General features: G+C 33.4%; 1 protein-coding gene and 1 long non-coding RNA gene across 2 annotated transcripts; one reads left to right on the top strand and one right to left on the bottom strand.

The window, feature by feature from the left end:
* Positions 1–8,227: 8,227 nt before the first annotated feature.
* On the top strand, positions 8,228–10,615 carry LOC132611497 (uncharacterized). The gene is made up of 3 exons (XR_009571698.1): positions 8,228–9,015; positions 9,356–9,406; positions 9,724–10,615. It is a non-coding gene; the product is annotated as an uncharacterized LOC132611497 (long non-coding RNA).
* Positions 10,616–18,756: 8,141 nt separating this feature from the next.
* On the bottom strand, positions 18,757–21,423 carry LOC132611495 (amino acid transporter AVT6C-like). The gene is made up of 5 exons (XM_060325910.1): positions 21,010–21,423; positions 20,155–20,295; positions 19,829–20,032; positions 19,247–19,715; positions 18,757–19,160 (listed from the first exon to the last, which is right to left on the bottom strand). Exons 1-5 carry the CDS (start codon positions 21,383–21,385, stop codon positions 19,034–19,036), a joined length of 1,317 nt encoding a protein of 438 aa, XP_060181893.1. The 5' UTR covers positions 21,386–21,423; the 3' UTR covers positions 18,757–19,033.
* Positions 21,424–21,728: the final 305 nt, after the last annotated feature.

The following is a 21,728-nucleotide window of genomic DNA, read 5'->3' as shown; positions in this document are numbered from 1 at the left end:
CCATATATATACCTATTATGTTGAAAACACGATTAATATAACATTATAATTTGTGTTTCGTATCCAAAGCTTTATTATATTAGTGTTTGCTATGAATATAAAGCTTGTAAAAATTTATTAATACTTTTTAAAAGAGAAAATTTGTTTAAAAGGGAACTATTTTCCTCTCTTTGAGACAAAATAATAGCAATATTTAAGCATCAGTTGATACTTTGAATTTTAATTAGATTAATTTAAAGGTGTAAAATATTCTATTGTTAATGTATGCAGATTGGACATAAACAATACTTATTATTTTTTATCAAATTTTGATTTGGATAATTCTAATTCAAATTATTAAATTAATTTTACATGTTTAAAACGAAACAAAGTAGAAATTTAATTTTCTATTTAAATGAAGAACTGCTATTTTTTAATTTTTGGTGAATATTCTTGGTTTAGCTCATTTTACTTGTCATGTTGTCTTTTACACGTTTTTTTAAGAAAACGTCAATTAGAATTAGAATTTGACTAATTTATTTTATTTATTATTTGATCTCCATTTAATATTATTTTTTTCGTTTACGACATTAATCTCTTTTCATATTTATTAGAGTAAGAATAAAAATGAAAAAGTAATTAAATTCTATCTTATTTTAAAATATAAATATTTTAAGTATATTTATTTTAGTAAACATAACAAATAAATGACATGATAGAATAACAAATACAACATTTAAATATCTAGATTAGATCTCAGGCTAATATAAAAAAAGAAAGGAAATTGTATGGTTTGACTACTTAACCTTTTGAAAAAAAGCAATAATATGAGATCCATGTTTTTTGTTGTACAATAATTTTATTTGCTCCCACTAATGGGTTGATACGCATGTGACAATGAATCCATCATTATTGACTTAATGGGGATACTTTGGGAATTGCATGAATATTGTTTGATTTTTTAATATGAGATTTATGTTTTTTTTTATATTGCTTTTTTTTAATATGAGATCCACTTTTCCTTTTCTTTTTTATATTATTTGATTTTTTTAGTATTGATTCATTTTTTTTTTATATATAAATTGGAGGTGGACGACGAAATCACGCCAGCTCATGCTTCTAATATAGTAAAAAAAATTGAACTTTACTGTTGTTGTCGGTGTCGTGGAAAAGAAGAAGAGTTCATGTGTGGTAATGATTGGCAATCGTAACGAGGAGTAAAGTGAATGCCAATTGTATGTCAATTATTCATTTTCAGGGACAGGTCATAAGCAATTTTCTTCTCGAATTATCCAATACTGTAGTAGCTAGGTGGTATATTTGGCCTGACGGAGGAGCAGATTTTAGTTTCCGTACGTATCAGCTAGCTTAAATCTTTATTGAAGCCATTTGGCATTTCTATTTACTTGTAAAACATAGTATTCCCTAACCATAAACAAAAATAAAAAAAATTAAGAATCTAATAATGCAATTATTCCCATATAATAAAAATATATTATTTTTGCTATTGATTAGAGCATGCATAAGGAGTAATCCTTTTGACATTGAAAATCCAATAATATCAAGATACATATGACTTTTTCCATCATCATTTAGATGTTACTTTAACTTTTCACTTTTTGTCTAAGAGTAGAGTTAAAATTAATCAATTTATGTCTTAATTTCTTAAGGTAATACTTATTATGAGAGAATTTCTTTTAACTAAAGTGACCTTTATTATGGAACGGGGAGTACTAAAGTAGAGCAAATTCCATGGATTGTCATCCACTTTATGTTCATTTAAATATATTGCTTTTTATTACATAAAAAGCCTCTTACTTTGCTCCGGTTATCACGAAGATTACTTTTGCCGGATCTTATAAAATTACCACCTGAAAAGTGATATCGCATTCTTAGTTAGTGCATTTGATTAATTAAAATAGGATTAATGTACTAAACCACCATTATACCTATAATATAATATTCAAATCAGTAGCTGAGAGTTAGTTTCTACCATTATCTCCTTGAAATCATGTTCCCGATGTTGTTTAAGAACTTCCTGTTTGCAATAAATTTTTGATATGCGGAAAATAAATTGCAATCACAAACAAAATATGACGAAACAAGAATATTTTATTGATAAAAATTTGTGAATACAAATCTGTTTATTCTCTTAATTCTTCTCTCCTGAATTTTCTCCGAAATTCGAGAACCGTTAGTAGCGTAATTCTCGAACGTAGGATGGCTTCCTTGTGATGTATTTGATCTCCAATAAAATCTGGCAATTTAATAAAGCCAATATCCGATGCCTTGATCTCTTTCTGAATATCCCAAGAATTTATGGGATTTTCGAGATGTCTTTTCAAGAGAATACGTGCCCCTATATATAGGCGTGAGTGTTACATCCTGTATTTTTCATACGTTAAATTGCGTCGTAAGCTAGTCGAAGTGAGCTCGAAGGGTAAGAGTATCTTTGAGGATTATAAGTGTTTATAGAGGTTGGAAGTTAATCGAATAAAAAAGAATAAGTTTGGGCGAAATGTCCCGACTTATGGAGTAACTTACGAATCATACATTAGAGGTACGGGTCGATGTTATAACCCTTATTATTAAGGTAGTTCTAGGAGTTGTTAACATGCTATGAAGGTATTGTTATGAGGTATTTGAATCGTATAATAGTTTTATGTTAAGTGTTGAAGTCAAGGAAATTGTAAAATAAAAATGGGGTGATCCGCCCACCAAATTGAAGGTCTACGAGTCTAGTTTTCAACTCATTAAACCGTTCGTCGATACGATGTCGGGGTAGGGAGATATACACGTTTTACCCGGACTGCGCAGGTAGCCCCTTTAGGACCCACATAGGCGGTGGATAAATCCACCTATTTAAAAGGGGTGCTAGCCTCGTTTCGGGTCATTTTCGACCAGCTCTCATTCCTCACAGCATCTAAAGACTCTCTAAAGGTTTGTACATGATCCAAAGGTGAAATCAAAGGTGGATAACATAAATCCAACGTCGGGAATCTCGTGACGCTAGTTAGATCAAAATCTTCTAATTTATTATTGAGTTGGAGGTTTTCTTGTGAAGTAATCTCAGGTTAGAAGTCATTCTTGTTGTTTGAGGTAAGGTTATGTCTCTTCTACATGTATTTGAGCTTGTATATGTTTTGGCTAGATTGTTTGGTTGAGAATCTACAAAGTGAAGGTCAGAAATAGTTTTTGAGTTTTTGTAGTATATTGGACTATTTTGGAAGTTGTTCATGTTGTGCATCCCAACCTACTTTCTTTTCCTATGTAGTATCCAATTTTCTCCTATAGGATGAAACACGTTACTCTACCTATTCTATGCTAGCATCTTGCAGAATATAAATTGCAGGTAAGTAAAGAACGCAATGATTTTTACGTGAAAACCACCCGGCTCACAATGGCGATAAAAAACACGACCTAAACCTCTATAAGATTTACACAAACTCCACTACAATGGTGAACCTCTACAAATTCAAGTTATAGACTTTGTAACCTATGAACTAACCTCTAATCTCTATCTTACTAATCTCTCTAGACTAGTAAGCACCCTTAAAGTCGATCCCCAACTTGAAGTTGAATTTACAACGTTTTTGTATCTAACTGTAATGCTACTAATAAAGCGGATAAATATACAACTTGATAGCCCAACCTAATACAAGTTTTCTAGACTCAAGATCTACCCCCATTCTACAGCTTCTTCAATCTTCTTCTCGTACTAGAGATGCACGCCTAGATTCTGAATATTCTTGATAAATCTTTTGATAGCTCGATATTCTGAATTCTCTCTTTGTGGGTGTGCTTCCTTCTTCTTGGCAAGACTAGGATATATATAGCATTGTGTGCACAGCAGGTCGGCAAACACAAAACTCTCTACAAGCAGGCCTATGAGATATATTAGGGTTTGTATTGAATTGGGATTCTTGCCTTTTGGATTGACTTCATTGTCCTTGTAGGAGTCTGAAGAACCTTGTTTAATTATGGCAAGGAATCCTATAAACTTGACCGACGAGTCTTTACCATAAATCTGCAAATACTAGTTGTTGTAGGACTTGCGTTGGGACATGTTCACGAACCTGTTTCATCCACCTGGTTCGTCCGCCTCTGAATCTCTGCATTGTCTGAGATGGAACATGTTCCCGAACCTGATTCATTATCCCCTTCTCGTTCATTCCTCCGACTTTATCGTGAGCCTGTTTTTGTGATGAATGATGGAACATGTTGACAGATCTATTTCATAGCATCATGCTCTTTGCTCTGTGTCCGTATTTCTTCAATTAGATTTATTCATTGCTGGAATAAATCATGTGTTCATCCTTGTCCAGCTCTGTGACTCTGATCATGTTCTTGCTCTGTGTTGAAACATGTTTGCAGACCTGGTTCATATGTTTTGTCTTCAGCTCTCTTTATTCAAACAAAATACTTCTGAGTCATCTTCACATTATCTCTTCATGATCTATTTTCTTCTGATTCATTCGTCACCTGCACCTGATGAGTCCTTGAGATAAAACATATTTTTCATGCTTGTTCTATCTTCAATGAACTGCTCCTGACTGAGTCATCTTCGTCTCCTTTGCTCTGTATCTGTCTCAGTAATAGATCATGTATGTGGATGGTTCATTATCTCTCTGATTTGATCATTGCACTTGTCTTTGCATTTGCATACTGTTGACACCTACTTTCGTCCCTCCATTATTCCAATTTATTTCCTTGGGCTTCTAAATTTATTGACGAGCTAAATACTTTATTTTCACTATTATTTTTATTGCTACTACTATTAATATCGTTACTTTCATTTTCACTATTTTACTATCAACATTACTAGCATTACTTTATCACAAATTTCAAAATAGTTCGTCATCATTTTATTTTCGGATTTTGCGCTCGTTAAATTAATTATACTTTATCAAGTCCTTTATTTTCTACATATTAATCACTAATTATCATAGCATATATTGTACTAGTTATTAAATTAGAAGCCCAAAAAATAATTAAAATAAAGGAGGAAGGATTCATATTTTCAGCCAAATAAATGGCCCGAACGACCAGCCCATTACCCCTAAACCACCCGAACCGACCGGCCCATTACTCCATTACTTGACCCGGCCCAATGAAACAAATACACGGTCATCATCTAAACCTAGCGAAGAGGATCGGCGCCGCTCTTTCTCTTCAGCCCTCTCTCTCCCTAATCTCTCTCCTCTTCAATCACACGCCGCACCCTTCCCTTTCCTTCCCCTGTTCCTCTCTTTCCTTCATTTTTAGCAAAGATTTACCTTGCTTTAGCCATAGACAGAGGTCGTCCGCCCTTTTCAATGTAAGATTTGGATGGTTCCACAACCAAAAGAACCCCAAGTCTACAGTTATCAACGTTTGTCCCTTTCGACCTCTGTGCACGCGAAAGCCATTTTCGACTAAAATACAACAAGTTCTTTTTGCATCATCAGCATTTGTGCCTCCATTTTCGGCAAAAACTTTTATGGTTTTGTTTGTTTTAAACGGTAATCTTTGACTTGAATTTTCTTTCGAGGTTTCCCTCCTTTGCCAAGGGAAAGATTCGAATCTTTTCAAAAGATGCGAATTTGGAATTAAGTTGAACGAATTTCATTCTGGAACCCTATTTAGGGCTGTAAATATATCTTGAAAATCTGAGAAAGGGCCGCCTGAACCCCTCCTAAAATATTTACACTTTTTTTCACTATACCTGGGAATATTCAGTTGAAGGATTAAGTCGTTTTATTCTTTCTGCGGTCACTTTAAAAACGAGTGTAGATCGGAACTTAAAGCCCCGTTCACTGCACCACCAACAGGTAAAATTTGATGCTTTTCGACTTATCGTTCTGTTAAAATTATGTTAGTATAGAAAAAATCATGTTTAATATCTTGCTGTCGCCATTTGTGATTCGAAAACTTGTTTGCATTTCTTATTTCGCGTAGTAGCTATAGTTGACGAATGATAAATAGACATTAAGGTTCGCGTCTTAGTTTTTACCATTTGTTAATAGTTAGATATGTTTTATGAAGGCTCCATAAACCAGATCATGTTAACTCTATTTTCTAGAGTTTCTGAATGTAAAGTTCTTCTCCCAGTTTCATTTCAATTTGTATGAGTTTAGTCAAGTTAACCTTAGTTTGAAATGATAATTAGTTCTGTCTTCCATGTCCCTGGTCTTAGAAAGTACGAACCGTTTACATTCTAGTACTCTGTTATATATATATGAGCTTAGACTAAATGGGCTAATTCTCCAAGACTCTAATCTGATTGGTGACTCAGTTTTTTTAGAATCAAATATCCTTTACCTTCTTGTTCGAACCTAACAATATGATTCGTAATCCCATCCTTGCTTTCTTTCTCTCATGTGAACTAGCATAGGATATAACATGAAGACTATCAGTGTGTTGGTTTGTTTTAATTAGTTTAAATTATCCCTGAATTCATATAAGTAAAGTCCGGCTTGATTGTATATGAGTAATAGATTTTATAGCTGAAAGATCTTGAAGTCCTCTTTTTGATCCCATCCTATCATCTTCAGTTTTGTTCCTGTGTATTTTTGATGTCTTAAGTGTTTGGATTTGTGTTCTGTTTCTGTTAGATTTCAGTGCAGTTAGTTGATTGAATTTTTAAGTGTTTAGCTTTACTTGGACTCTGGAATGTTTTAGTTTGGTTATGCTTTCCTTTCCCCGAAAGTAGCGAAGGGGGCTTTAAGGAGTTAGAATTTGTGCACTCATGTATTGAACTAACTCACCATATGATAAAAGGCAGAAGAAGAGATCTATTATAGGGATTATTACTTGCCAAGATATCAATATTTGTTTTCTTAATGTTCGGGTCTAAATGTTGGTTTTTATTGGTTGGTAAATCACAAGTTTTTCTCTGATTTGGAAGTCATGAGAGTTTGGGGCAGAACTCTTAGGTTACAATTAATATGGAACCTTCTAGTGCTAATTTGCCACATTCTTATTGAAGAATTAAGTTTTGAGTCTAAATTGTGCTATGTGTTTTAAAGTTGGAATGTTGTCATATGACCCATCATTAACTGAGACTAATCTGATAAAGAGATTTGATTAAGCAAAATGCACTAATTTTTGAAAGGGACTAGGATCTGACTCTGCCCTCTTTGTCCAAACAAAGTTCCTACTTTTATTGAAGTTTGATGTTGTCATAACTCTTTTTTTTTTTTTTTTGTTGAAATATCAATAGCCCTTTAGGCTCTTCCTCACTGTTTTGCTCGAAATAATAATGGTATCTTAGTGTGTTCCTCTAACATTATTAATTTAATGTGAATGATAATGTGGTTATGGATCTGCTTATACGTTTCCTTCATTATTAAACAGTAGAACGTCTCTAACTCCTTCTCTTTTACTTTGTTTATTTTGCATGACCACACTGGAGCCGAAGAGTTTCACTTTGAAACTCAACGACGCTGCTATCACATGGAGCCCGTACATGCTTGTCGTTCCCAGCTTTTCGCTTAAAAGCGAACCAAAATATGATCTTTCTGTTGAGAGTCAATGTCGGTTGCAGATTATTTTGCTTCCAGTAGAACGTCTCTAACTCCTTCTCTTTTACTTTGTTTATTTTGCATGACCACACTGGAGCCGAAGAGTTTCACTTTGAAACTCAACGACGCTGCTATCACATGGAGCCCGTACATGCTTGTCGTTCCCAGCTTTTCGCTTAAAAGCGAACCAAAATATGATCTTTCTGTTGAGAGTCAATGTCGGTTGCAGATTATTTTGCTTCCGCTTGTTTTCTACTTGTGTTATGCTTGCTTGACGATATCTTTTGCTAAATTATGTGATCATTATTTGTCTTCTGGTTTGTTTGCTACTTTAGCTAAATGACAAAGTGATTCTGATCTCATTCATGTTGTTAGTTGATCTAAACACGTTAGCAATGCTGAAATATACTCACTTCATGTCTAATTAAATATATTAGCAATGCCTAAGTTATTATGATTTATAACCAGCTTCATTTAAAGTTCTACTTTAATTAATAGTTAACAAGTTACTATAGGTTTGGAGTTTGTCCAAATGTTTTTCACTAAAATATTTATCTCACTAAGTGCCTAAATCAACCAAATAAAGTCTATTTATAAAATTATTTTTTTAAAATTTGCATTAGCCATCTATCTATCTTATCTAGTCATTTAATATATATATATATATATATATATATATATATATATATATATATATATATATATATATATATATATATATATATATATATATAACTGTTAAAATCAATTAACCCTTAGTTATTAAGTTGTTTCAAATATTTATTAAACGTTGTACAATCCCGTACTTCCTTTGGTTTATTTATAACTAAGGTCTTTCTATGCAAACTATTATCTTTTCTACAAGTTTTATTTAAAACAACATGTTTATATTTCTATTATAACCTTAGCGACACTCACAAGCTATTTTCTTAAATATTTAGCCTTAATTAATTAATATAAGTCCGGTCGGTTAACCATTGTTAATGGGTTTTAAAGGATGCCTAATACCTTCCCTTTAGACTAATTGAACCCTTACCTAGAATCTTAAGTTTCGTAGACCTTAAAACGGAATTAACTTTAGAAAAAAACTTTAATGAACCTTAGGTGTCCTAATTCACCATAAATAATTAGGTGGCGACTTCCTTAACTTTAATTAACCCCGAAATTACCGGAATGTTATAAACTATTCCGACTTAGGTTAAAATAGGGTATAACACACACATGTTTCAATCTAGATTCATGTGTATGCTCATTTCTGTAGCTTCTTTGCAATGGAATATGTCTATGGACCTGTTTTAACCGTCCTGTGTTGCTTTCTTTTTTAGACCTTTTACATTGTCTGGAACCTCTGCTTCATCTCAACCAACTGTCTAACTTTGTTCAGTTTACCTTGTCAATTATCACATGTATCTAGACTTGGTTTCTTTGCATTGTAGGTTCACTTTGTCAATAATTAAAACTTCACACATGGCTTTATGCCAACAGTTCCAAGTTGAAGCAAGCTATAATCTGAGTTGTTTTGGTTGTATTGAAGGTAAGAGATCCTTTCCCCTTAATGTATATGAGTTGGTGCTAGTTATAGTTGTGTTATCTCCATGAAAATATGTGGAATAACAAGTAAAAGTTATAAACTAGTTTTGAATGTTGTTGTAATGGGTTGTTGGAACTGTTCTTGTGTTGTTAAAGGGTTGAACGTGTGATTGTTGGTTGTTAATGATGGTGTTTTATGTGTTGTGGGGATGTTATGAACTTGGGGATATGTAAAAGAAACAGGGAAGATGTTGTCCGATTATTTTCAAACCAAACTTGTTACTCGATATATGAGTGTTGTATCATTTGTAGCTTGACGCTAATATTATTATTGTTCATTGTAGATTGAAGCGTAGAGGAAATTTTTCCCAACAGTAGTAAGAGCTTGGTGTAAGGTATGTAAAAGTTGTCCCTTCCTTCCTTTTGGCATGAACCTATAACCAGTATGAGTCAAACGAGCATATAGGAAAAGAGTAATTCATAGAGTTTCTATATCTCTGTTATTCCATCTTACTTGTGGTGAAGTTATCCCTCATCGAGAGTCTATATTCAGTTAGAGTTATAGTATATCTAGTTGAGAAACAGAAAGTATATCATGCATATCATTTATAGCATCATTACATACATTTGCCTTCGAGGCTATGCATTCATCATCATATACATTTGCCTTCGGGGCTATACAGTGATATAGATTGCTTTCGGGGCTATACAGAGATACAACTTGCCTTCGGGGCTATACAGAGATACAACTTGCCTTCGAGGCTATACAGAGATACAATTTGCCTTCAGGGCTATTTACATTTGCCTTCAGGGTTATGCACTGCCTTTGGACCATTCATGTTGCCTTCGGGGCTATGCACTTACACAGGGACCCCACATGAGGCAGGATAATTTATTTTCAATATTGCATTCAAGACACGAGACAGAGACAGGTAGATATGTTTCCAGATTATCATTGAATTAATCCTCAGTTTACATTCAGTATATCTTGTATATCAGTTTAGTTTAAGTTTCAGTTATTCAGTTGCCTCACATACTCGGTACATTATTTTGTATTGACGTCCCTTTTGCCGGAGATGCTGCATTTAATGCTTGCAGGTCCTGATAGATAGATAGACAGGCCTTCATAGTAGACGGTATCGAGTATCAGCTAGATTGGTAAGCTCCATTTCATCCAAAGTTACCAGGTCAAGAGTTGGACTCATTTTACATACATAGACATGATGGGTAGACAAGGCTTTATCCGGACCACAGTACAGTTATGTTTTTCTTAGAGGCTTATAGACTTGTCTTGTACGTACAATATGTCAGCCTTGTCGGGCTTGTATATATTTGTTTGGGGTTTTGCTGTTTGTAGATATGCATGGTGGCCTTGTCGGTCCACATAGGTGCTTATATATATGTTGGGGAGATCCCATTTCAGTGAGATAGTTATTATCTACATATTATTCAGATTACACCCTTGTCAGCCTAAGATAGCATACTTGTGTTATAGATTGGCCTTGTCGGCCTAGATTGTTGTGTATGTTCAGGTTAAACGAGTTACAGTAGTACGCTCGAAGTCAAGTAAGACACCGGGTGCCGGCCACGCCTCCTCAGGCTTGGGGAGTGACAGTTTGGTAGGTTTAGTGTAGAATAGCCTCTAAGAAACCCTAACATACCTTAGAGTTTAAAGATGAATTGAACTTGTCTTGTAGAGTCTATTTTAAATCTGATAAAATTTTGATTTATACAAATACCCTTGACTTCAAGTTTTGTCGGAGTTTAGATTTGCTGAAACTCAAAGACGAGACTTGAAGTACCCATAAAAATGAAGCTTCCATCTTTGCAATTTTGTGGCTTCAGATTTGGCATATCTTTTTTATGAGAGAAGAGATGAAAGGCAGATTTGGTCCCACTGGGCGTACCAATTTGTTTGCAACGAACTTTTTACATGCGTAAAATAAATTGCAACCATAAACAAAATATGAAGAAACGGGAATATTTTATTGATACATATTTGTGAGTACAAATCTTTTTATTCACTTGATTATTCTCTCCTGAATTTTCTCCGTAATTCGAGGGCCGTTAGTAGCGTATTCCTCGAACGTAGGATGACCTCCTTGTGATGTATTTGATCTCCAAGAACATCTAGCAATTTGATGGCTTGATCTCTTTGTGAATATCCCAAAGATTTATGGGATTTTTGAGATGTCTTAATATGTGCCCTTTTATATAAGCGAGAGCTAGGATTTAATGTAGAATAGCCTCCAAGAAATCTTAACAGACCTTAGAGTCCTATTAATGGATTGAACTCGTCTTGTAGAGTCCTCTTTCAAATCCAATAAAATTTCTATGTCTACCCTTCTAATATCGCTCCAATTTCAGCAATGATTATTGTTTCTCGCATTTCCTGTTAGTAAAAGTAAGCCATCATCTTATAATTCTAACTGTATTGGACACTTCCCGAGGCACACATTTAGAATGGTATAAGCTTGTAGACACTCAATTCCTATAATTATCCACGCACAAATTTTAACTGACGGAAAGACATTGAACAGAAGTCACGTAACTTAAAAAATGGAAAATAACACTCTGTCTTGGACTCTTTGTGTCGATCAACTCATGCTAATTAATTTAAACGCAAAAGGGTTAAATTTGCCCCTTTACTATCGAAAATAAGCTATATATGCTCTCCGTTATATTTTTTCAACGAATATAGCCTTATCGTCATACTTTAGAGGTATATTTACCCACCCATTAAAACTAGCTATATTTATCCCTCACCGGTTAAAACTTTATTTTCAGCTTTAAAAAGCCACACGTCATACTCTTATTGAACAAAAGAACCAGCCCCATTTCAACCCTAGACCTGCCTAACCCACTTTATTATCCACACCAAAAACACTTTTATTTCTCTCTCTATCTGGAAGATGTTGTTGAGCCTACAAAATCAATTGTTGGTCGAAAGCTACCTAATCTTTCTTCTTCCCCAATTCCTTTCTCTTTTTCTTATGCAACAAAATCAAGTTTTATTAGATATAATTTACTAAATAAATACAAGGTGTAATTTATTAAATTATTCCTATTTATTAAGTAAATATTTTTTGAGAATTGAGTAGTATTAAAACGAACTATTTTTTAATGTTAAGGGTATGGATGAAAACATTGTCAACTTTAATCTTATTTTGGAACAATTATCTTGAGCTAAAACGATAGCTGGAATGGATGGGGGGAGTACTTATATTTGTTGGGAGGCGGGTGGATACATATATTGAGCTTTGTATTTTTTTGAAAAGTTAAATAAAGGAAAGGTTACATTAAAAAGAGTGAAATTAAATCTAGGTAACATAAATTTCAGTTTTATAATTACCATTTGGCACGATTTAAATAAAAGAAATATAGTGAAGTGCCTTACTATTAATTTTGGATTGTCCAAAAATCGTGATATTTTTTAAAAAGAAAATTAATTTCTGATAACAATTCATTATGTTTTCAACGTTCTATTACAAAAGTGAACTCTATTTACACTTTAAAATTCAAGTTAAATATAGCATGACTTTTTATAGTGAACCTTATAAAAATGGGGCTGTGTTTTCGTTAAATAAGAGCATGACGCGTGACTTTTTATACCTGAAACTTAAGTTTTAACAGGTGTTTTAACCGATGAGGGGTAAACCTAGCTCTAAAGTATGACTATAAGAGTATATTTGTTGAAAAAGTATAACGAGGGAAAAGCATTAACCGCTAAATTAATAAGAGTAGTTCTACCTACAATAGATAAAAATAGCTTGCTAACAAACTATCAACTAGGATTTATTCAAAAAAATAAAATAGTAAAATAAAGTTACTGAGTGGCCAATATCTTTTTGTAGTCTTCCTCTATTATTTCTCTAAGCTTCTCCTGTAATTAAAAACCAACGATTGTATCAGAGCTATGGTTCGCGAGACGAGTATGAAGATTGCATAATGATGGTGTAGGGTCCAGCTTATGTCAGTCTATTGGCCAGTTTGCTATCTTTATATGTAGATTCAAAGACTCATACACTTAAAAAAAAAAAAAAGTTAACTAGTGGGCTTTGGTGGTAATAAATACTCGATTGATGTCGGTAGCGCATGGTTAATCTCCAAATAAGCCTATAAATTGTGATCGGTCATGTGAAAATTAATTCAAGGGGAAGAATATTGGGTGTGTGTGAGTAAAGTCTCACATTGACAGTTGAAAAGAAAAGTGAACTACTTAGAAAGTGTTGTATCATATATTACTAAAAGTTGGAAGCTCCTACCTTCAAAGTTAGTTTATCATTTTGCCCCTACACTAAATCAAAATCTAATTAAACCATAGATTTAATTAAATAGTCATATTTTATTTACATTATAATTTAGTAATGACATTAACAATGAACGGTTCAGCTACACTGAATTGGATAAGTTAAATGGGATGACTGTTTCATTTTCCAATATTCATTACAGGTTGTTATAGTTGTGTAAATATTCTTAACTAGTGTATTTGACCGCGCTTCGTGCAGTCATAAAAAATTATATGTAATAGAATCAAATTTTATAAAAGATCAATCTTATTAACAAAATATTTTTTCATGTTTCTTTTAACATCTTACTTAAATTCTTTTACAAAAAATCTGCAGTAGTAAAAAACGAAGTCCTTAAAAGTATCCAATTTCTTCTGTTTCACATTCCTAATTCCCTTACTAATTCTCCATAAAAAGAATCCATGATTTTTCTATAGCACTTTACACCCTGGCCTATATATATTGTATGCTCCACATTGGTGATAGCAAATATGGACACATGTTATTATAAATGTAAATTTAATCTAAATTTTTCTAATATACTGTGAATGAAAAAACCGAAAGGAAACAGACTCAAAAACTGGAGAGAAAAGAAAAATAAATGTGCTTGGCCATTCATTAGGATATTGTTTTTGATTTCTTATTTGGTGCCGATATCCACCTTGAGGTGCAACTAAATCTGGCTTGCGTGGGATTAAAGCCCGACTTTGAAATAAGATACTCTATCAAAAGATAAATTATTTTCAGGGCTTAAAACTGAAATCTCGCATTCAAGGAAGTAGTACTTGCCACGCTCTTTTACTATTTTTAGTGATTTCATTAGAATATATATTTAAAGAATAAAAGGACAATAAACTTTCGCAACTACCGGCTTACCAAATTCGTGGAAAACCAACTATCTCAGGGGAGCAATTTCTTAATAAAGAGGTAAAATGATCAAATCGTTTGCTTATATACTTCTTTTAGTATCACCCTTGTCGAAAACCACAGTGCAACAATAACAAATTGATCTACCAGAGGCATCATATCCATCAAAACCTCAGTGCACACTCACTCCCTTATTGCTCTTCCATTACTGAATTCCGATTTATAAAAAAAAAATCTTCTTATAAGAAAAAGAAAATTTTATGTGTATTTATAGAATGATAAAGAATGGAAGAAAAAGAAGAGTGAAACTCAACTATCTAAGTTAGCTTCATCATTGCCCCTATAGGTCATAAAACCCAAAAAAGGAAGCTTATTTTGGAATGGCTTATGGCAGAATACGTATATTTTATATATAGATTTGCTAATTGACTTACGTTACACTTGAGGAAGTAATCAAACCTTTGAGTTCCTTTTTTTCTCCAAGAAACCATTGTGTTTCTTAGTTTTCTCCCGTAACTGTTGCATTTCTTCAATTTGGTGTCATTATTAGCATGAATATGTATCAGTCATTATTATCATACACCGGATACATTTCTTGAGTGAGCAACTGTTGAGGTTAATCATAACAATAGAGAACATAAATGTGCAATTATGTAGAGAAGTAATGAGGTGATTTTTGGACTTTTTAAATTATCACATAAATTCAAATAAAAGTGATAAAAAGCCAAAAAAAAAAAAGGAGTTAAAAGATAAATAGAAATGGTGGTCATAGAGAGGTGTCACATCACCTACTGTATGCCTAGCTTTGTATTATATATAGATATAGATTTAGATTACCATTTACATTATGGTCTTTTGAAATTTCAACTCTATTTGTTTTGTCCTTTGAGCTTCCATCGGTAATAACGATTTATGTAGCCTCTTCACATCTTCATTGCACTATATAGTGTGCACAACAAAAGTCTTGGTTCATTTTCTTCTTCCTCGCACAAATTCACCCTTTTCCCACAAACTTCTATTCGTGTGTACTTTGCTCAACTTCATCTTGACACATCTTTTTACGAAATTAGCCTTTTAGTAAACTTAATTAGCAACCATGATCATTTTAATGTTCTAAGAAATTGCTTTATTCCTATTTTTGTTGTTTACTTGTGGCTTTATCAGATCTGACATTTCAAATTCTTGAATGAATTCTAATGCAACTGTTGATTTATAATCGTAGTTTATTTTAAAGTTATGTTGACAGATAATATGTTGTCTGAAAAAGTTGCCATTAGGACCTAAAGCCAGTGATTCGTTCATACTTAAAGCTCTGAACATTCAAATTGTAAGTATATCTACTCGTGCTTCTATATATGATATGTGAAGGAAAACAAATTTCTACATCTGAAAAGCTAAGTTGTAAGTGGAAGGGTTTAAATTACGTATTATAGTCATGATTAAGATAAAGTTGATCTGTTACATTTTATGTATAATTGTTATTGTTTTTTTATTTTTCCTTGTCATCCTATTGAATGATATATTCCTGACTGCTATTGTTTAGCAGGTCATGAGATCTAAAGAGAATTATTAAGGAATTGCTGTCAAAGTTTGCAAATGTTGTCGCACTATCCTACCCCTAAACCAAGTTCCTAAAAATTATTCCTAATAATATTATTAGCATAAAAATAATATGTTTCAACAACCAGAAATGATCTCTTAATAACAGAGGTTCCACAAGAAAAGACTATTCATAGTCTTAATTCTCTTCTTCTTTTTATTTTATTTTGTCCTTTTATCTCATTTGTCCTTAGTCTGCATTAAATTAAAAAAAAAATGTAATTACTGAAGTAACCAAGAATGAAGTCGTGCATTAGCTGCTAATAAATTGGTAGATATAAGCTCGCCATTTAGTCATTTATTTTGATGTTCATTGTTTTACCTTAAACGAGAGAAATTTCATTCACCAAAACAAATACCATATTACTGGTGGTTGCAAAGATTATTAACAAAAGAATGAAAGTTTAATCTTATTTGTGCACACAATATAAATATAGCACTTTTGAGTCTCATTGAGTAAGGAGAAAAAAAAAATTACTTCAGAAAAAAAAAGTAATTACTGAAGTAACCAAGAATGAAGTCGTGCATTAGCTGCTAATAAGAGCCTGTTTGGATGGGCTTATAAGCTGAAAACAGCTTATAAGCCAAAAAAAAAAAAATTGGGGTAGCTCAACTTATATTTTAAGTTGCATTTTTTAAGCTAAGCCAAACGGGCCAACTTATTTTTTTGGGCTTATTTTAAGCACAAAATAGCTTATAAGCTGGCCAACCAAACACTCAAAAAAACTGAAAACAGCTTATTATAAGCTAAGCCAAACGGGCTCTAAATTGGTATATATAAGCTCACCATTTAGTCATTTATTTTGATGTTCATTGTTTTACCTTAAATGAGAGAAATTTCATTCACCAAAGCAAATACTCCCTCAGTTTCAATTTATGTGAACCCATTTGACTGGGTACGGAGATTAAGAAAGAAGAGAAGACTTTTAAACTTATGATCCTAAATGAGTCACATATATTTTGTGTGGTTATAAATCATTGCATAAAGGTAAAGTGTTTCAAAATATAGAAAAAGGTCATTCTTTTTGGCACGGACTAATAAGGAAATAAGTTCACATAAATTGAAACAGAGGAAATACCATATTACTGGTGGTTGCCCAGATTATTAACAAAAGAATGAAAGCTTAATCTTATTTGTGCACACAATATAAATATAGCACTTTGAGTCTCATTGAGTAAGGAGTGCCCTTTGTTAGAGAGCGCTTTACCCCTAATGTGGGACTTTTCGACGCGAATCTGGATTTAATCGGGCCCCAATACGAGTACCACACACCTGATTGGAAACCAAAAAATATATGTATAAATATAGATGGTTGCAAGAGGATTAATAAAAGACACAGTTAGTGTCTCAAGAAGAAATAATATGGTGCGATCATGAAATCAACCTCAAATTTAGTGATCGACATGAGATACCAATTAACATGGGATATACATGCAACACACGTGATCACAAACTAGTACTTTTAATGGTGTGAGTCCTTTTGAAAAAAACCGTGTTAACTTAGCTCAAAGGCGACAATATCATCCAATGTTAATAGTTGACTATTTTAGCCCAACAACAAACAATTTCTTCCACGTACGCTGTCTTGTTCCCATAAGCTGGAAATCTTAGATCGATGGAGACTGATATTTTAATTTCATGTGGGAATATTTTCTTTGTGCCAAACTCGAGATAATCAAATTTCACAAGTAGCAAAAGTCAATATTTTAATTACGATTTTGTGCAATTCTGAATCGAAAACAATATATACGGAATAATTACCATATAACTTGCTTGAATTAGCTTGTAATTTGAACAATATAAGTAGTCCTTTTAAACAAAGGATTAGTCATCAATATAGTATTATATATTCCTCCCTCCGTTCCAATTTGTGTAGCACCATTTGACTTGGCACGAAGTTTAAGAAAGAAAGAAAGACTTTTGAAATTTGTGGTCCAAAACAAGTCTTAGAGCCCGTTTGGATTGGCTTATAAGTTGCTTATAAGCTGTTTTCAACTTTTTTGAGTGTTTGGCTGGCCAGCTTAAAGTCATTTTGTGCTTAAAATAAGCTCAAAAAAATAATTTGGTCCATTTGACTTAGCTTATCTAAAGCAGCTTATAAGCCAAAAAAAAAAAAAGTTAGACTACCCTAACTTATTTTTTTTAGCTTATAAGCTGCAAACAGCTTATAGGCATAAGCCCATCCAAACAGGCTCTTAGATATTTGTGTGTGGCAGTAAATCATCTCATAAAGTTAAATTATTTCTAAATATAGAAAGGTGACACTCTTTTTAAAACCTATTGTTGAGTCGATTTTGAGGTCGCATTTTTTCCAAAACCGACCTCATGAGGTCGGAAAAATCAATTTTTTTAGATTGATTTTCAGCATTTTTTTAGTAGTGATGGTGCCATGTAAATTGAGACGGAGGAAATAATAATTATATCATCAGTTCCACCTTGTCTCTTAACCTTATGAAACTAAAGACCAATATGTTTAAATGATTTTGTCCTTTGCATGTTCTTGCAGAAAACGTCCTTGCACTGTTATCGGATGCTAATATAGTCACCGGCTTAGGTGCACATCTAATAATCTCTAGTTTTGTCAAAAAAATTCTCATTTAAAAAAGAAATGGTCTTGAACTAAATAATAAATTTTGCCTATTCCTTAGTTCCGTTGTCTAGTATGTTGTCTAAGATTGTAATTAAAATATCCCAACACATTTTTAGCAGAAGGGATTTTCGGCCCCATACTAATAGTAGTTAGTTTATAAGACAGCTACCAACTTTTGCATGGCCTAAAATTTCCTTTCATAACTGGATGTATTTATCCAGATTTTTAATCTTACGTATTGAAAATTCAATAACACTTTCAATACAGCCACATCATACATATTACATGCATAAACTTCAATTGCATATCCCTCTTATTATATCCCACAATTAAATGAGGCTTCACCTAAATCTTTTACATCACGAGATCGAGCCAGCTGATTGACTTTCAAAAGCAAGAGGCAAAGATCAAACTGAGGCATTTGGTTCATTTTTCGTTACTGTTCTTCCCCACGAGCTCAACTTCATAGAGAACCACATTTGTTACAATTGGGAATCCTTCACATTACAATAATTTACGCCAACAACAAGATTGACCTGAAATTTAACTATGTTTTGTATTCACAAAGATATCGTGAAAACTAGCTAATATCACCAAGACACCAACTATACACGCACAGTCATCTGCCAAAAAACAGTCGTAAAAAAATATAAAATCCCCATGGAAAAGATAAAAATTATGAACTGTTTCCAGTATTGTTGTAGATGTTGGTAGCAATGGTTATAAGGCTCGTCGCAACAGCTAAAAAAATCATAACCACTGCGATCATCTTGTCTTTTCTTGTAGATAAACCATGGACATCTCTGTCAAACAACAAATTAAGATGTTTAGCGCAAGAAAAAAAAAACATTTTCTAAAAGAGTAAAAGGTTGAGGAGAAAGATAAAGACCTTAGAGCAATTGCACCTGGGAATATAAAGGCAAGGCAAACATTTGAAGTTGATCCCAGGAACTGGAAAATGTACCATATGGATGGTATAGCAATTGCAGCTATATACGAGAAAGCTAACAAGATCAATGTAAGATACATGAATCGTTTGGTGTTAGTTGCCAGTAAATCATTCTTAGGGAATATGAGTTCGTTGATATTGGCCCTTAGAGAAAAATTTAAGAGTGGAAATACCAACATTAGGTGAAGGGCATAGCTTAGACGAACTATGTCATTTAGAATGGAACTTATTGCTGAAGCGCCGGAGGACTTATCAAAATTTACAAGTATGTCTGGCATGATTGAATCTCCAAACAAAAGGTAGCCAAAAATGCCAATTGAAAAATAGGTGGCTGTACAAAATGATAGTGAAATTTTGACTGCAGTGGTCATGGTTGCAGGTTTCCCCAGCTCAATTCCAATAGGATGAACTGCATCAGACAAAGTTAACTCAGCATGACCATCCCAAAAATTGAAAAGCAATTTCTGCCACTAAGAAAACTGAAATCGATGTAGTATCTTGTAATGAATATAGGGCTCTTGCCATTGAAGTGAAATGTAAAAGCTGTTACAATAACAGGGATAGCAGTGAAAAGATTAAAGAAGGAAGTGCTATCTTTTAGCTCCGGTAGCATTCTTGGCCTTACTGTTTCTCCTTTTATAATTGCAAGGATTGCCATTACAGAACATATACCAACAAATACAATTGCCAGGATAACTGCAATTGCTGAGCTGAACCACAAAGATTCTGCAATTACAGGCCATTGAAACAGAAATTATTGGAGAATACCTTAAATTGATTAAACACAATTAAAGTAACCCCCAAGAAATCTGGTAGAAATTAAGGAACAAAGAGCAGTATGCACTGACCTACACGCCGATATAGGACTAGAGGAAGAATAACAAACAAGACAATGAATAAGATTGCTAAATCACGCAAATTCCACCAACGTATCCCAAACCATTCTTGAAGAGCACCAAGATGTTCTCCTTGTCCAGAAAGTACGTCTCCTGATCATAAAAATCAACAGACAACAGAAAAATATGAGTCTAGTAAATGAATACACTAATTTCCTTCAGCTTCCAAGGGTACAAGTCTATCTTATCAGATGATTATTCGAAGCTCAGAACTCAGTATAAAAAATGTCAAGTTAAATCTGGTGATCCACAGACAATAATTAGCTCACTCATTATATTCAAATTTATCTTTTTCTATTTTCAGCTGGGAACCATTCAATCTCTCTCCTAATTTGAACTTAAAGTAGAAACTGAAATTAGTTTTTGAACTATGACTTGGTCTGTTCTAAACTCCGTTGCATATTAAAGAATAGAGTTTCATTTCGAAAAGCAATAAAAAAGGCTATTGAATTAACATAACAAGCAAATACAAAAGGAATTCAACTACAAATTAAGCGTGTATTGACGGAAAAGAAATTGCACATAAGGTAGGTTCCCCTACAAACGCTTCAAGCTAAAATTGATTATTGCTCTTATCAGTTCAAACTATCTTTCGATTATTGGCCATCAAAATTTGGATATCTCTAGATGAGGAATCCAATGATTGAACCAAAAAAGACCAATTCATTCTCATACATCAAATTGTGTATATAAAGAAGAGTTAGTCCTTCAAAGAGATAAAGTCACGCAGCCCTTCAAGATAGAGGCTTCAGTCATCGTTAGAATCCCATGACAAGCATAAGAAATTTTTTAAAGAATCAGACATACCGATAATAATGAGGTATATGATCAAGCAACCAAGAGTGGAGATCATTACACAAATTTGTACTGCCACGGAACCTATCTTTCCAAAGTTCTCTTTCATCAGTCCAGCGTACGTGGTCGATTGGCCGGCATACGTGAACCTCAACATGAAATCTACTGATATGTCCACTAATATAGCAACCAGAACAATCAACATGAATGCAGGAATGACACCTAAGACCTTCATAGTTGCTGGGACTGACATAATTCCTGCACCAATAATACTTGTTGACACGTTGAACACTGTCCTCCATATCATCCCCCGGTTCTCCCTCGTCGGAGAGATGTTTTCCGGCAGCAAGGGAACGTCTACACCGGCACCATTCTTGGTTGAACCCATGCTGGAGACTGTGTGTGTAATGTCCTACTTCCTGCTAGTCTTCTTTTATGATGTTGGCTGTTTCTTAAAAGAATTGACCAATCAGTTAAATTTACCAAAATGGTGCAAGTCTATATATATATATATATATATATATATATATATAGTGAGAGTAAAATGCAAATTCTTCAATATGGATTGAGGGATAAAGTAGGACTTATGGTATGGTGATCGGTTTGTTTAGACACATGTGGGGTGCATAGAGACGCGGCAAATGTGATGAGAAATATTAAATGTACATGGACACAAATTTTTGACGAATGGGCCTAAGGTCACACACTGAGTTTATAACAGTGCTTTAGGA

Source organism: Lycium barbarum, chromosome 9 (genome assembly GCF_019175385.1).
Source record: "Lycium barbarum isolate Lr01 chromosome 9, ASM1917538v2, whole genome shotgun sequence".
NCBI lineage: Eukaryota > Viridiplantae > Streptophyta > Magnoliopsida > Solanales > Solanaceae > Lycium > Lycium barbarum.
Note: the sequence above shows the minus strand (reverse complement) of the source record. Positions and strands in the feature narration are given on the sequence as shown.